Source organism: Crocodylus porosus, unplaced genomic scaffold (assembly GCF_001723895.1).
Source record: "Crocodylus porosus isolate Cpor-Errol unplaced genomic scaffold, CroPor_comp1, whole genome shotgun sequence".
Lineage (NCBI taxonomy): Eukaryota > Metazoa > Chordata > Crocodylia > Crocodylidae > Crocodylus > Crocodylus porosus.
The window spans coordinates 3940145-3956802 of record NW_017728929.1 but is presented as its reverse complement, the minus strand read 5'-3'; the positions used below and the strand labels follow the sequence as shown (position 1 = coordinate 3956802).

General features: G+C 45.3%; 1 protein-coding gene across 5 annotated transcripts in view; it reads right to left on the bottom strand.

Moving 5' to 3' along the window:
• The window catches only part of YEATS2 (YEATS domain containing 2), a 74704-nt gene that overhangs the window by 54789 nt on the left and 3257 nt on the right, over nucleotides 1-16658 (bottom strand). For all 5 annotated transcript variants that reach the window (XM_019542935.1, XM_019542936.1, XM_019542937.1 and 2 more), the window contains exons 2-5: nucleotides 15085-15202; nucleotides 5491-5588; nucleotides 5291-5383; nucleotides 2070-2312 (exon numbers count right to left, since the gene is read on the bottom strand). In XM_019542935.1, coding sequence (XP_019398480.1) covers nucleotides 2070-2312; nucleotides 5291-5383; nucleotides 5491-5588; nucleotides 15085-15184 — 534 coding nt within the window. In that variant the 5' untranslated portion in view covers nucleotides 15185-15202. The remainder of the gene's footprint in view (nucleotides 1-2069; nucleotides 2313-5290; nucleotides 5384-5490; nucleotides 5589-15084; nucleotides 15203-16658) is intronic.

Here is a 16658-nt window from a genome sequence, read left to right as displayed (position 1 = left end):
GGGCCCATGGGTGGCTCGTCCAGGGGAAGGCTGCTGCCCTCTGTGCAGGCGAGGAGGCCCCCATGTGAATCTCTGATCCCTGTCACACCAGGTTGCAGGGCAGGGAAGCAGCACAGAGCGCAAGCAAGCTTGCTGGTCCCTGCCATTTGACTCTGCTCCACAGGAAGCAGAGATCCGTGCCAGGGTCTCTTCATTGCTGCTGTCCGCCCCATGATCTCTGTTCCCTGCCTGCAGAGTCAGGCTGCCCTGCCATGCAACCTGGCTCTGCAGGGAGCAGAGATCTGGGCCATGGTCTCGGTCTCCTCATTGCCACTGCCCTCCCCGTGCAGCTCCGCATCGCTGGGGCAGCACAGGGTAGGCAGCAGCAGCAAGAAGACCCCCTGGCATGGATCTCTGCTCCCTGTGAAGCCAAGTTGCATGGCAGGGCAGCAGCGTACAGCTGTTTCCCTGCATGCCTCGCTCCAAAACTCCAAAATTTTCTGAAACATTTCCAAAATATTTAGGATGCCTTATTTCATTTCAGAGATGTTTCTGAGCCTTCTGTTTCAATTCAGACTCAGTGTTTTGTGTGCCAAAATGGCCCGAAACACCTCCAAAATGAAACAGCTGCTGAAACTTTGCACAGACGTAGTCCTTTCCCTCCTGGCAGATTAAAGAGGTTCTACTGCAACAGTAACAACTGTTGATACTCCCATTTCCCTGTGGTACATGGACAGTTTTTTTTATTAGCGTTTTCTAGAAGGTCAAAGCAATTTTCTATTAGACATGGCTTCATCAAGGTAGTACTCAGCAATGGTTATGACTAAAGTCTTTATTCCTAGGCCCTGTAGGTAGCATTCCCAGCTGGGCAAATGGCTCACTGAGGGGCTTTAAATAAGAATGCTCTTGTGTAAAGGGAGCTCGGTATTAAGTACTGCCTACCTCACAGACTCACTGTAAGGCCTAGTTCATATGTTTGTAAAAGAGATGCATGTTCCTAAGATAATGAGCACCACTGACTCTTCATGAATACAAGCCTGGGAACCTGAAAGGGAGTGGATTACTTTCTTGGAACAACTGAAGAGAGTAAGTTCTACCCTGCAGACAGAGGAAAAACCTACCATGTGAAACTGCTTATGACTTCCCTGTAGGTCCAGTTAGGCATAGACAAGAGGGAAGGAGGACTGCTAAGTAGGGCTGTTTACAGTAAAGAACCTATTTTTCTGGAGGAGAAAGGACTATTTATACTTTTGCTCAGAGAAGAGTGTATATTAATTTTCAACCTTTCTGTTCTGTTCATCAGAGGAAAGGGGGCTAAAGACAGGGTACAAGTTTGTCTCTCTTATGAGAACGAGGGAGTTCTAGCTCCCTATTTCTGAGGGAAAGAGAGGGTTGTATGTTTCAATATCCTCAGGATGATCTAACCAATGACAATAACCTTGCCAGTTGGCATGTTGTACCTAGGGACAGCAAGCAGGCCAAGCCCAGATACAGCAATTCTGAAAACTTCACCTACTATAAGTGATGCAACTTTTTTGGGATATAAAACCAGGCCACAGTACCAGTTACAGACCAATCCAAAATGGCAATCCCAGTGGGTCAGTAGAAAGCTACAAACTTACTGACTTCCCTAAAACTTTGTTGGGAACTACAAACTGCTACACAGGGCTTGTCTTTGCTTTTTTTGTAACAAATAAAGCATTAACTTTACCATGGTGGTGATTCTAATCAGAGTTAGCTGCTCCATCAGGGAGCACTAACACAATTACTACGTAGCTCCAGAATTTTCCAGTCTGAATACTCTGTTTTGAGAGACTACCTCCAGCAGCCTTAACTGGAGTGCAGAGAACTCAAGTTACTTCCATAGTAAAGTCAGATGCTGGGCAAGTCTGAAATACTGGCTGAAAGCAACGGAATGAGTTGCTAGCCGAAGGGCAGCTAGAAGTCTGGAGAGCTTGGTGAAGAAACACACATACTTCAGAGCCAGGACAATTTCCACTGGTAGGTGGGTAAGAAGTCCTGTGATCACAAGATCAACCCTTCTCCCACCCTCTTTAAACATTACCACCATTGCTCAAGCTTTATTTTACCCGTCCAGTGCCTCTATTTGGTCTCTGATCCAGGTTATTCGTCAATCGTTCTTCCACATCTAGATTGCCATTGTCTTTGTCCAGAAGGAAATCAGCGTGCTGAGATAGCGAGTCACTTTCTGAGTGATTGGCAGATGGAGTGTCTGACCCCTGGTTAGCAGGAGAGGATGATCTGGATGGTGATTCCAAGCACTTCTTGATTGAAGGATGATTAAAAACCATAGAGTCACATGTCTTGGTTCCCTGCAATAAGAGAGTCCAGGAAGATCTGTTAATTTTTCCAGACCAGAAAAAATTGGATCTATCTATGCCAGAAAAGGAAGAGCAAAATATCAGTGCACAGAAATAAACAACTCATGAGTAAAGCATGCCCCTCCAAAGATTGTTTTAGGAAGATGGGCCCAAAATGTTGCCAATTCCAATGCTTCAGCCTCCCTGATCCTAGAAATCTATCTGACTTTGGAACTGAAGCCTGCAACATATGCAGATTACTTTGCAGGCTGCTGCTAGATGAAAAAACAAAAAAGTTTTCTTTTGCTTGCAAGCACATACATTCTCACAGTACGAGCAATAGCATCACACTGCATAAGTTGCTTGATTCTTGCTGGCTGACAGGGAGTTTAAGTGCACTAGCTCAAGAGTCAGCAATGTTTTTGAGCCAAGTGCCAAAAACACCAGCAACCTCAACTGGTAAGATGCTGGCATGCAAGGGGCAGATGGCAGGGGAGGTGTGAAGTGCCTGATCCTTGTTGTGGCAGCTCAGCCCTGGCCCCTTCCCTACCAATTGCCCAGAGATGTGAGTGCCAAGCAAAATGTCTTTGTGTGTCACACTCCAGCACCCATCCTAGGGGTTGCCTAACCCTGCACTAGCTTCTTCATTATGGTATTACACACTTGGGACTTTATAAAGGCCTAAGAGACAAGCTGCATCCATCAGTGCCCTTCCTGCTCACAAAAATTAAGCAGAGGGTCAAGAATAATGTGATTACAAAAGCCTGCAAGGCATACCAAACCTGATATACTACATCTAATCTTATCTCTTTCTTAACATAGGGCCTCTGTGGGTGACATGTAAAAAAATAACAATAAAAAGCCAAAACATGGACTTCCCATGCATAACGAGACTAAGAGGTCTGCTTGTTTTTAAACTTATAGATAAATACACAGATATGCATATTTGTTGATAAGTTGCACCAAGGAAGCTTCTTTAGGAAAGACAGGGAATGGATGCAAGTTCTCTCAACCTTGAACCAAAAAGGCTGGAGCTGAGGAGTTGGAATCTTTGGCCTGGGATTTCCAAAAGTGCTTCTGACAATCCCATTGCTGATAACAAACTTTCTTCCCCACAGTTTATGAAGCATTTGGGTTTAAAAAGCTGTTAAAAAGCATATCTTCCCCTCTCTTGATTCTGAGTTTTGACTTCTTCAGTACTCTGCAATATAATAATCTTACTAGGCTTTCAGAAAGTCTTCATAAAAATAGGGTAGAAAAGATTTTAACCTCTGCCATAAAGCTCCCCAAATACCCAAACAGAACTGATTTTAAATCCTTTGCACCAAAGGAGGAAAAAAGTCTACATCCTGTTTTGTTTTCCTTTAACCCTGGAAAGGAACACTTTACTTTCTAACGTGAAGGAAAAGGTAATAAACACTTTAATCTACTAGTACTGTAATAAGTTCATTTGCTAAGAAAAGTTGTTTGTTTTCATATTATAAATGTATTATACATGTTAAGCATAGATGCTTGGAAACTTGCAGGCATTTAAACTGCAAGAGTCACTTTACTAGAACTGAAAGTAAAACTGTGATAGGTAGCAATAAAACAAATTAATATTAACTAAATTTTAAAACAAGTGGCTAAATGGCAATGATCATAAAAATACAAGCACCTTAGCCAGCATGGAAATTAGACCCTTGGAGAGGGTGTCAAATAAAAATACACCTGGACTTTACTACCAGGAGCAGATTCATAAAACCTAAAGGACAAAACCACTAGGGAAATGTCTGTAGTTTTTTTAGCCAATTAAGAGCAAGAATCATTTTTTAAAAGAATTTTGTACTTGTGACATGTAAGAGTCTCAGCAAGCACAAGCAAATTCTACATGATGAAGTGCAATGTACAAGTTCTTTGCTATTATGTCTTACTATGGTACAAGAGGGAGTGCTTAGAAAGATCAGAAGCCAGCTCAGTTGTCAAACACAGACAAACAAAAACCCCCCAAGGGAAATAGATACACTCCTCCCTATACCACCAAACTCCTTCTTCATGCCAGTTCTTCAACGTGCATTTGGGGAGGCAAGAAAGCAAGCTAAAGGTTTTTAAAAGCCTCTTGGAAATCACAAAAGAACAGCAGTGCAAGAAAAGCAACCTCGCTGGATCTAACCATGCATCTGGGAATCACAGAGCCCAGGCAAGGACAGGGCTTTCAGCTGACAGCCCTGCATTTTGTAGTATCATTTGAAACAGTAAGCAGAACTGAGACAAAAGTGTCCCAAAATCCCCAACACTGGTAACCTCAAGGTAAACTGCAAATCAAGAATGAATCTGAAGTTAATCCCAGGAATTTGGTCTGAACACTCTCACTGATTAGCCACAGGGACTTAGCATACAGTAGTAAGTATCAGTTTCTGATTTTCCCCCTTTTGAAGCCTCTGTGGTACTTCCTGGTTCACTGCAGACATTCTATAAAGCCATGAATACAGTGCAAATGAAAGGACAGTTTAGGGTTCAGGCACTGAGACAGAGAAGATATGCATTTCTCCTCCCAGTTTGACCACACACTTCCTCTCTAATTCAGGACATGTCACTAAATCCCTCTGTTGCCTGCATTCCTCCCCTGTAAAATGGAAGATAATGATCCTACTCCAAAGAGTGCCGCACAGACACATTTATTAACAGCTGTGACCTGAGCTGTGCTCACACACTGCTGGTGAACACTGCAGAAGTCAGTTACTTCAGGTCATATATTAAAAGGTGGCCACCCTAGGAGACCCTTTTAACTGTTTATAATTCGTCTGAGCCAAATGCCTCTGCAGCCTGGTCAATGATAGCACATATATCTGTGTACAACTCAGTTTTCATTTTTCCACTGCAGTTCAAATTGCAAGCTTTCTACTTCTGTGTACTTCAAAAGCAAAACACAAAAACTGATCAACTGATGAATTTATGCTCTCTACCTTGACAAATATTCTCAAGTCTCATTATTCCAAAGTAATTTTTACCTCTCCTGCTTTAAGAAGACCAGCAGACGCATAATAGTTAGCCACAATGCAGGCACGCAGCTTATCCATCATTCTTCTTGCCTCAATCAGGCGCTATAAAAAGAAAGATACCGTATTATAAAGTACAGCAAAAGCAGCACTTTCGAATACTCCTTGATGCAAACAGATGTTAGCTGCTTTTAAGAACATGACCTTTGTACCTGATCTATGACTTCAATTTCATGTTCCTTATTCTTCATTTCAACAGAAAACTGCTCTTTAATAATTGTTTCAATCTTCTGCACAGCAGCATCTCGAGCTGTTCAAAGACACACATGCAAATAAAAAGAGAAGGAAGGTTTCAGAGGCAAATATTTCTAAATGAAACAATTGGAGGAATATAAAAAGAAAGAAAAGTAAAATGCAGAGGTCCTGGACTGAGCCCAAGAAGTTGGAAAGCCTCTGTGCCAATCTCTTTTGCTTCTTTTTGGCATCAAATCAAAATCTGCCTATAAAATGACAAAGTCTGTCAGCTGAGTTGTATAAAAGTTTTTTTGTTTGTTTGTTTTTTTTAAACAATGAGCCTGCAGACTCATCAGCAGAAGCAAGAAAGTGGTAGAAATTCATGAGCTACTTTCTGTCACTTTACCCAAAGCTATACAATACTGCAAAAAGAGCCATGGCAAGAGAAGACTGCATCTTACAATACAAAGGAAAGTACATACATTTTTCCTATTCTCTTAGGCTGTCTATGCTTTAATGAGAATTACATCACGCCAGTGTAGCATCTCATTAGTAAAGCACAGCCCTAAAGCAGATGTTGAGCTCTGTTACGAAGCTGGGTTTACAACAATTTAAATACACCCATATGAATTTCCTTAACATAGATAGGACTATGTTTCTGGGGAATAATTTCATTCAAATTCTTGCAGGGAGCAACACAACAATAAACAAGTGTCAGGGTCCCGTCTCTGGCCTAAAAACCAGACAACTTATAACATATCCACAACATGCCTTTGAACCAAGTGAAAGTATCAAGAGGTCCATTCACCCTCCTGAAATATAAAATAAAAGACTTGTCACTGCTACCAGGAGATAAGAGAAAGGCTTAGTTCCCTTTTAAAGATAATCTCTTTTCACAGGTATACCCAGAAGGATAGGCAACAGATTCACAGTCAGTTTGGATCTAGCAAGATTAAATCTAATACAAAGCACCTTCCTGTACTCCCTTGAAGCATGGAATAAGCAAGGGTGGATTACTTTAAAGTGATTACTTTTAATCATGAATTAAACTATTGAGCAAGAATCCCAGATTTAAATAACCAATTTTAATCTCGTCTTGCATTTAAGATTTTTAACTATTTTCTTAAAGAAAAATTGATTTGCACTGGTTGACCATTAACACCTGTTGATAAAATATAGTTGTTAGACTAAAGTTAGACTTTATTTTTGCTAGTGGGAGGACATACGACATCTATGCACATTTGTTTAAATAGTTATAATTAAACATATATTTATTTAGATTTATAACCTTTACATTATATTAAAATATATCACTTGTCATTTTCTAATTCTTATCCTGGCCTCTCCAACTCTATTTGGATGGAAACAGCAATTCAATTAAAACACATAAAAACAGGATTTTAAAACCTTTATTCTCTAATTAAATGACCTACAATGTGCTATATACATAAGAAAGAAAGATAAGTTTATCTAAACAGATTTTGTGTTCAAAACTGAGTTAGTGAACATTAGAGGTGCACCGATACATTGGTTGCTTATCAGATCAGCACTGATAAAAGGGAAATTTACATTATTGGCTATCAGCTTTTCACTGTTGGCATAATTATCGAAGAACATTATTGGTGACTTCTGGCTGGGGCCCAGGGATGCCTGGGTTCCCTCTCACCTGCCAAGCCAGGACAGGGTCCTTACTCTGGCATGGAACCTGGCCCAGAGACCACCCAGCCCTGGGCAGCCTCAGGCTCAGGCACCTGCCCCAGGCTGGGGTAGAAGGGCAGGGGCTCCAACTAGCATGGACATGTTTATATGTGCTCCAGGAGTGTGTGCGCGCGTGTGGTGGTGACACTTTAACTAAAGCAGCTCTGAAAGCCACTCTAATTAAAGTGCCTCCATATCTCCTCTATCAGCATCCCCACACTTAAGAAATGGAGGTTTCGGGGGGGTGCTTGAACTGAAGCTTGTTTGACAAGCTTTAGTTTAAGCACTCCCACCCAAAATTTTTAAGCACAGGGATGCTGATGCACAAAACACTGAAGTCTGCTGGAGTGCAATAATTTACACTCCAGAAGACTTGATTAATATAGTCTGCTTGACATGCTGTAATTCCAGTGCATCAAAGCAGCCTTTGTATATAGGCACCTCTGAGGCGGTGTATCCAGAACAGTGGGGCCAGGTGCAGGTGAGGTGGCAGGGGGCCTACAACAAGCCCTTTATTCAGCAAACAGATTTATGCTACACCATGTTGCACCATATGACAGGGTGGGTTTGATTTAAATCAAATAAATTTAAATCACAATTCAAAACACTGGTCAGGAAGCCTCAATTTAACTACTGTTTTCAACAAAAAGCACTTTCTTTTTGTTTGGTATTCTCTATTCGTTTAACTTCTTGAAACTTTGCACTTTTAGAGAGGTAAGGGCTTGCCTGTACGTACACAAACTTGCAGAGAGACAACAAGGCTGATGGGTGGTTAATCAGATCCATTATCTCTCATCTCCCTATACTGCTGTTAACAAGGATTTTATCTCTGGAGAGACAAATCCAGTTTGAGAACTGAAGCTACGCATGACAGAGATGCTTAATGGGATCTTCTAGACCAGGGGTGGGCAAAATACGGCCCACAGGCCAAATGAGGCCCACAAGGCCATTCTATCTGGCCCACGGGGCTCCTAAAAAATTTAGAAAATTAATACTGATCTGTCCTTAGTTTCTGTCAAAAGTGACAGGAGTCAGGGGCAGTAAGACACCAGGGAAGCCCAGCAGGCTCTCACAACAGCAGGGCCCGCTCAGCCCACCAAGGGCTTATGGCCTGGGGCCATGTGACTACCCCACACCAGAAACTCAAGTAAGAGGAAGGGCGGGGAAGGACCCCAAGGAAAGCCTGAACCCAGGGAAAAGCCACCCCTCGCTCGCCCCATGGCCAGCACTCCCTGCTGCAGCTGCTCACAGCCTGCGCAGGGCTGTCCCGAGCAGGCATGGGCTGCCCCAGGAGGGCTGCAAGTGGCTGTAGCGTGGGGCGCCAGGTGAGGGAGAAGCCACTTTTCCGTGCACTCAGCAGCAGCTCGTAACCCGCCCCCGCTGCCAGCCTGGGTCTTCCACTGGCTCCGGGCTCGCCCGCCAGGGCTACTCTGCAGCAGCTGCGGCCCCCTGGCTTGCCACGCACAGAGGCAGCGGTGGCAAATGCTGCCCGGCGTGGCAAGCAAGGCAGGGGAGCTGCAGCTGCTGCCCCTGTGCACAGCCCTGACGGGGAACTCAAAGCCAGCGGGCCCCAAGACGGCTGCGGGGCCGGGTTAGAAGCTGGTGCCGAGTACAGGGAAAAGCGGCCCCTTGCCCGCCCCACGCCCGGTACCCCGTGCTGCAGCCGCTTGCAGCCTGCATGGGGCTGCCTGTGCCTGCTCAGGACAGCGCTGCATGGGCTGTGAGTGGCTGCAGCGGGGAGTGCCGACCATGGGCCGGGCGAGGGGCTGCTTTCCCCCGACCTCAGCACTAGCTCCTTCCCTGCCGGTGAGCGCAGGTTCAGGGCTGCGCGCTGCCCCCAGTCTGTATCATGGGACTGGGGGCATACTGGGAGTGAGCAGGTGCACGTGGCCCATACTGGTGTCCCAGCGCCAGCGGGGCCCAGAGCAGGACAACGGGAGTACAGGGTGCTGGCCAGCAGGGGCTCTATGGAGCCAGGCCAGCTCCCACCTCTCCCTGCTGGTGCAGCCCAGCCCAGCTCCACAGACCCCTGCCAACCTGTGCCCTGCTATGGGCCCCACTTGTGCTGGCCATGGGACATTGGCCCCAAGATGGTGACCAGGAGGCAGGGCACCTGTCAAAGGGCAGGCTACCCATGCGGCCCTCGACAGGTTGCCAAAACTGGGTAAGCGGCCCCCCCGCCCAAAGTAATTGCCCACCCCTGTTACAGCCTGAGTCCCACTGGGTAGAGTGGTTTTCTTTAATCTTTACCAGTCTGTAGAGGAGCCCCTGGGAACCCTATAAGATTGGGCCCCTAATATACTCCATGGCCAGTTATGACTTATTTATAAAATTTTTCGAAAAAGATTCCATGAATAAATGGTCTCAAATAGTATATAATTAGAAGTTATAACCCCTATTCTATGATGACATCTTTGAGTTTTAAAATATATTACAGAATAGCTGACTGCAAAGTATGCGCTGGAAATATTTTATGTGGAGGCAACACTAGTAAATATTTCAACACAACAAACTTTAATATAGCACTTGAAGACGAGTCATGCTACTGATTACAATGATTTCCTGAAGATGACTACAGAGAATAAAGAAGCAGGGCAGGAAAAACTTGTGCCAAAGCAACTATCATTACATGAAGTAGGGGTGCACCAATAAAGACTTTCTTGGCAAATACCAATGGGTGATTATTAGTCAGCCATATCAGCTGATACCAATCTGATCGCCGACAAGTGGCCCAGAAGCTTGGAGAGCAGCATCCAGCCTCTACGTCTGGCGGGGGGGGGGGCAGGAAAGGGTCATGGAAGAGGGCAGATGGAGGCCCCCACAGCGAGGGAGGAGTGGGGCTATCGGATGAAAAATCATTAGGCACTTCAAACACTCTCCGCTGGCCTACTCTCATCTTCAAGGGTTGCAGACTGAGCTCTGAATGCTTTCCAAGAAGTTAGATCAGGATATATAGACAAGGTGGAACAGCACTCACTACAATGCGGCAAAACCTTTTGGAGCAGAAACGTGTGCTTGGAGTGTATACATCTGACTATGAAATCCCTGCAACTCTCACTGCACATCAGTGGAGGCCGAAGGAAAAAGTAGCGATAGTTGTAGCCCCTTTTGAAGAACTAGTATGTGAACAGAGTTCATCTTCAGCCTCTGCTTCTGATGTCATCCCATCCATTGTGGCTTTAAGAAGGCTTTTGAGCAAAGTTACAGATTTAGATCACAGAATTAAAACTATGAAAATTACTTTGCTGGAAGCTGTGAAAACACGCTTTGCTGAAATTGAATCAGAACTTCTCTATGGCATTGCAACGCTACTGGATCCAAGATACAAGGACAGGTACTTTACTGATAATCGGAGGTAACATGTAGGTGCGGCATGCACATGCATGTGCATCCCCTGACCGTTGTCGTGCACCTCCTAGCAAAATGCGCCACCGACACTGTAGACAGTGCCTCCGGTCGGTTGCTGCTTGCTACCCTGCTGCCGACACTGTGCGCAGCAGCAGCGCTGAGTGTGTTGATGGCAGCAGGGGCAGCCACCATTTGCGAGCTCCCTGCGCCACTGCACACCAGGGGGGTGCAGGTGCAGAGGGGGGAGGTGCTGTCAGCTGGCTGCACACAAAGCTGGTTGTGTGGAGAAGCAGTGATACTTGGGTGCAGGAAAGTGGTACCTGGTGGTGACACAGAGTGTACAGATGGTGGTGGTGGCCACGCGCAAGCTGCCTGCGCTGCCGGCTCTGCATCTGGCTGGCTGTCAGCACCGTCCCCTCCACCCCATGTCTGGAAGGGGTACCCACCAGAAGGGGTAACCTGCTTTAAAAAGGTTAAAAACCCCTGCCATATTGTATCAGCGCTGCTCATACTGTCAACTTTCCATATATCAATCAGGATTTTTTGGCTGAAGTGGCCGATAATGTCACTGATAAATGCCCCCGTGCATGCGTGCACCATGCAGGTGGCCAGGAGCACAGCCCAGCAGCATCCAGCTTGTAAGTCTCTTGTGGGGGAAGGGACAGGGGTGGGGGTAGATCAAGGCCCCTGTGGTGAGGGAAGGAGCGGGGCTCAGTCTGTCCAGCTGGGTGGGGCATGGGACAGAGCTGCAAGCTGATCATCTGGCGGGGCGCAAGGAGGGGGGGCTGGCTCCCACTGCTGTGCGCACCCCCGGGGGAGGCACGGGGGGTATTTGCCCCAGGATCTGTGTGTGGGGTGAGGGTGTGTGTGGCTGTGATTATGCTAGGCTCTTCCTGGTGGCGGGCCAGGCTAGGAGGCTCTGGGGCGGCTATGGTGAATTTTGGGGTGGCTGCAGCCTCCACCCATATATTTAAATAGAAACATAATTTGGAAAAATAACAGTTAATTTGTCATATACTCTGAGCTAGGTACCTTTTCCCACATAAACTCTCTAAATATGTATCAGCTGCACATTTTGATTTGTTTTTTTACCAAGGGGTAAAATGAAGACACTGAGATACTACTATTTCGTTACCTTGTAGTCACATTCCTTTTACACACACAAGCTAGCAGGATTTTTTCCATATCTGCATTGGCTTGAAAGATTCCTCTTCCTTTAAGTTACTTTCATTTTACCAGCCATGTTTAACCCATCCGAATTTTTAACAAGTTTTTAGTAGGAATTCTAATCTTGGAAGTATCCTCTGGGAAACACCTCTCAGCTTATACATTAAGACTGTCTCAGTGGCTGACAGTAGCAGAGAAAACAAACCTCAGGTAATAAACTCACCACTCTGAAATACTCAAGTCATAATTGAGTCCAGCTATTTCACATCATGCAAACTTGATCATTTTGATTTGCTGGAGCAAAGGAGCATCTAATGCCATTCTAGCAGTGTTAAAGCAACCAGAGATATGTCAAAATCTCTCTGGTACCACACAACTATGGACTGTAATTACTGTACACACATTTTTTACCCAAAATTTAACCCTCCAAATCGGGAGGTGAGTCTTAAGCAGGGAAGTTGCTGTTTTTCTGTCCAGTATAGCAACAGAAGAATTTCCATTCAAGCAGGCTGAGGGGGAGCAAATTCAATGGCTCAATTTACTTGATTCCTGCTAGTTGCTCTTCACTCACCAGGTGTTACTCTCCCTTTTAATGGTCTTGATGTTCCATTAATCAAGGTGTCTTCTTTTCAACAATTCTGCTGAAGACTTTGCAATTTAGCTACTCCTGGTCCCTCCTATTTCACAGCCACACAGATTGTTTTAAGCAAATCCTACATCTGCTCCTGGAGTTCAATCTCCAGTAACATCTAGTTTCAGCTTTTGACTGAATTGCCATGACCTGCTGATAATTAAGCTGTGAAAGGGTTAAAACTGTAGCTTTCCCCTACGCATGAAAGGGAGAGTGAACTGAAGATTAGCTTCTACACCTACCTAACCATGAGTCTTTTTTTCAAGTTTTCTTTATTCTTCCTTTCCAAAAACAAGTGCGTGTCTTATTTGGGGGGAAGGAGGTGGTATGCAAGAAAATACAGTATACACTTCAACAGTAGTTACCTAAAATGGGAGCAAGTACCCTTCCATCTGCACTAGGCCTATAAAAAGCTTTATTTTTTTTATATATTTCCAGTCAAAAGTATATATTATTTATGTATTTCCAGTGCCGGTATACATTCCCAGTCAAAAAAAGTTAAATTGTGATTACAGTGGAGAGGTAAACACAAGTTCTTTAAGAATAATATCTATGTTCCTTTTATCCATTATTACATAGAGTAAAGTCTCTGCTATCCGGCATTTAACTAACTGGAAATTCCATTAACCGGATTTCTGGCTGGCCAGCTGGATGTAGAGGGGGTGGGGGAAAGGTTGTACATGACGGCGTCACTGCCACCCACCACCCTGCACTGCTGCTGCTCCACATGCAGCCGCTGCCACATCCCTCCTCCCCTGCTTCGCATTACCTTAAAGGCCCAGGCGAGGTTTTCAGATAACTGGAATTTTTACATAACTGACAATCCCCTGCCTCTGGGGATATCTGCCGGATAACAGAGATTTTACTGTACTGTCTCCCTTCTGGTGCCACCTACAGGCTACTTCAGTAGAACGGGTGCACTTAGTGAACTCCTACGCCAGAAACTGGATCCCTTTTAAATCCTTGCTAGAAATAAGAAATTACCAAAATTTGGAAGAGAAAGTACAACCTAAGCAACATTTTTATTCTAGCAGCCACAATCCTGTCAAATCCGTAAGAAAATTAGCTAACTGTTCAGATTTGTTTTTGAAGGAAATGAAAAGTGACAAATCATGTAAAAAACACAGACTGTACTACCTGCTCTGTCTATTTAACTCTAAACTGCTCATGAAATAATCTCTAAATAGACTTTTCAGGCTTGAATATCACAGTAAAATGCCAGCTCAGAAGAGTAACTCTTGACATAAAGACTAGGCTGATCTTTCATTAACCCAAGTTCCAGGAGAGTGCTAACTAGTTTTTGCAAAGCCTCAAAACGAGAAGAAATGTTCTCCTTGAAACTGAAAGTAAAAGCTGTCAGGCATGAGGGAATCTGAATCTATTACAGAAAACTTGGTTGTCTTGATCTCCTTGGTGCTACATCAGCCTACAACTCTGTGGCCTACACACATCAGCCCAGAACTCCCTTTTTGCTGTGGGTTCCAAATGGTCTAATAGTCTAATTCCTTTCTGGAGGGAAAAAAACTAACTGTTCAAGTTAAGCGATTACAGCTGAAAGCCCAGCTCCATCTCCCCTCCTCCTATTCACCCCAGAGTTAGGATGAGGACTTTCCAATGACCTTTACTTGGGAAACGGTTACAGTTTAACTAGCTTGGGTTTAAAAACAGATTTTGGTTAGGTCAGTGCAAAAAACCCTGCTGGGGATAGTCTTAAATTGTTGTCAGCATCTGACAGGCACCGATTGCTTATAAAATTAAGCAAAGACAAGGCAAGCCAGGTTTAAATCTAAGAGGGCCCACTAAATAGCTTGCACCTATTTAAGTACATTTTAAAGTATTCTTCAATTAACTTTGTTGTTAACCAGGCCCGAGAGGTACCACACAAACAAGTTCAGATTCAGGTATGCCCAACAGCTTTCCAAGTCTACCACATGGTCAGCATCCGCCTAGTGTTCTGACCTGTTGTTTTGCTCAAGGTCTGTATCTTCCTACTTAAGCTGCTTAACAGAGGAGGTCATGTCTCTGTGCTTCACTTCCATGGAGCCCCTCCAATCTCCCTTCTCTCCCCCTGGCAATTCAATGCCACTATGAACTAAGTTCCAGATGTTGCCCAGCCCATTTCCTGCCTTATGGGCAAGAAACTGACACTGGTTTGCTGACATAACTCCTCAACTTGTTGCTGGATCTTGGCCAACAGGCCAGTTCCCAATTGGCGCATCTCCTGTGATGCAAAATGAAAACCATTCATCCAGCTTCTCTCTCTCTCTCTAGTCCCCATTCTATACTTTCATCCAATTTAACTCACAACAGGCACCATCAATATACCTCCCTTTCCACACCTCTCTGGTACACTGCTTCTCTTTTTCCAGCTTCACTTCATCTCCTTCCCATACTTACATTTACCTTTACCTTTTCTTTCTTCCCTTTCCCAAGACTTTGTCCTCTGAACTCTGCAAACAGCTTTCTCTGCCCAGAACTGGCTTACTAACTAATGGTATCCCTGCTTTAACAGGTGGCCATTTTTTTCCTTGCTTGTCCCTTTACGTTTAAGCTCCCTTTTGGTCCTTATGTACAGGTTCTGCACTTTTTCCATCTGCTGTCTTATCTTTCTCCTCCTGGCTTACACCCAAGTTCTTTAGCTCAGTTAGTACAGCCCAATGCAATTTCACTAGACACAATATCTGGAAAGTTTTATCTTCAGTCAGATTCGGGCACAAACCATTCTTACCTGACCGTTCAGCTGCCTTGTGACGTTTACTTGGATGAGCAACTGAAATCTCCTCATAGTCAGGGTCTTTCTCCTCAATCACTCTCTTGATTCCAGACATGTTGGTGTTACTGCTTCACTGAGAAGGAAATACAAAAAATTTAATGTCAGAATTACTTAGAGAGATACTAAGACTTCAGGGCTCACATGACATAAAAGGAGAAGACTGCCTTCCAACTCATAAGAGAAAAGCTATACCATGAATGACTAGTACTCCTATAACTCTGTACTATCAAAGTGCTCAGTGGTTCTAAAACTCACATGGTTCCCCTTCTGAACTTTGGTACGTTATCATTCGATCCAGAAGTTTAATTCTACCTCCAGCTTTGATCCTCTCCACAAAACTACACAGTGGTGCCTTTTTAAAAAGTGAACCAAGGGCTGAAAAGGAAGGCCAGAAAGAATAAATGATCTGTCCTATCACTAAAGAGCAGTGCAAGCTGACCTGCAAATGTGTCTTATCTCTTACCTAGAAGGAACACACTTCCACGTGTGCAGGGAAACCTAAAGTTCATGCTTTCTCCGCTCCCCCCGGTCCTCTTTTCCAAACTCTGCTGACAAAGTACCACTTGTCATGGATTTGCAATACGGAAGCCCTATGAATCAGGAGTCTGAAATACGTGACTCTGCCTCTCTCTCCCCATCACACCATACGTTGATCATGACTACTTGAAAGGAGAGACTCCACGTTCTGTTTCCAGCCCTCAGCAGTGTCAGGATACCTCAAGGCTTAGCAAATATCCAAATGTTGTTTTGTCAACACTTAACTCTGAGAAGACTAAGATTCATATCTGCCCAAGAGTCAGTTGGGAAAACACCACTACCTAATCACATGAGTGATTTCAGCCAGGCACCACAGCCTTAAGAGCCTTTCAAGGGTGCCGCGCAACGATAGCACCATTAGGTCTGCAACCACGGTTCACAAGATAAATCCAGAGATTTCAAAGGGGAATCCACAGCAATAAAACACACTCTGACCCAGCATGGTCTTTCTGAGGGCTCTGCAACACAAGCATTGCTGGAGCATTTGTCTGTAGTCACAAAACGAGCAAGAGCAAAGAGCTGGCACCTCTGGAGGGCTGCTGACGAGAAACGTGCAACTGAGAACCGCTGCTCGGGGCTCTGGCTAGCCTGCCACATACAGAGATTCATTTCTGAACTGGCGGAGAGTCACCCTGGAGCAGCTGGGCCCCAACCAGGCAAACGAGGTGGGCAGAGACCCGCCACTAGGAAAGGGAAGGGACATGGCAGGGGAGGCCCAACGCAGACGACACGGAAAGAAAATTGCTGTTGTTAGGCCCCCGCACCCGTCCCCGTGGGCGCCGACCCAGGATCCAGCGTGGCTCCAGCTCAGCCCCACGCCGGGGCCGGCCCCACCTGCGCAGCCCAGAGCCGCAGCTGGGCCCACCTGCCCGCCGGGGACAGGCGCATGGTGCCGAATAGGGGCCGCCCAGGCAGGCGGGGCTTTGTCTGCCACCAACCCGCGCCCACGCGGCCCTTCTTGAGGCGGGGGCGGGGCGGCCCTGGGGCTCCCC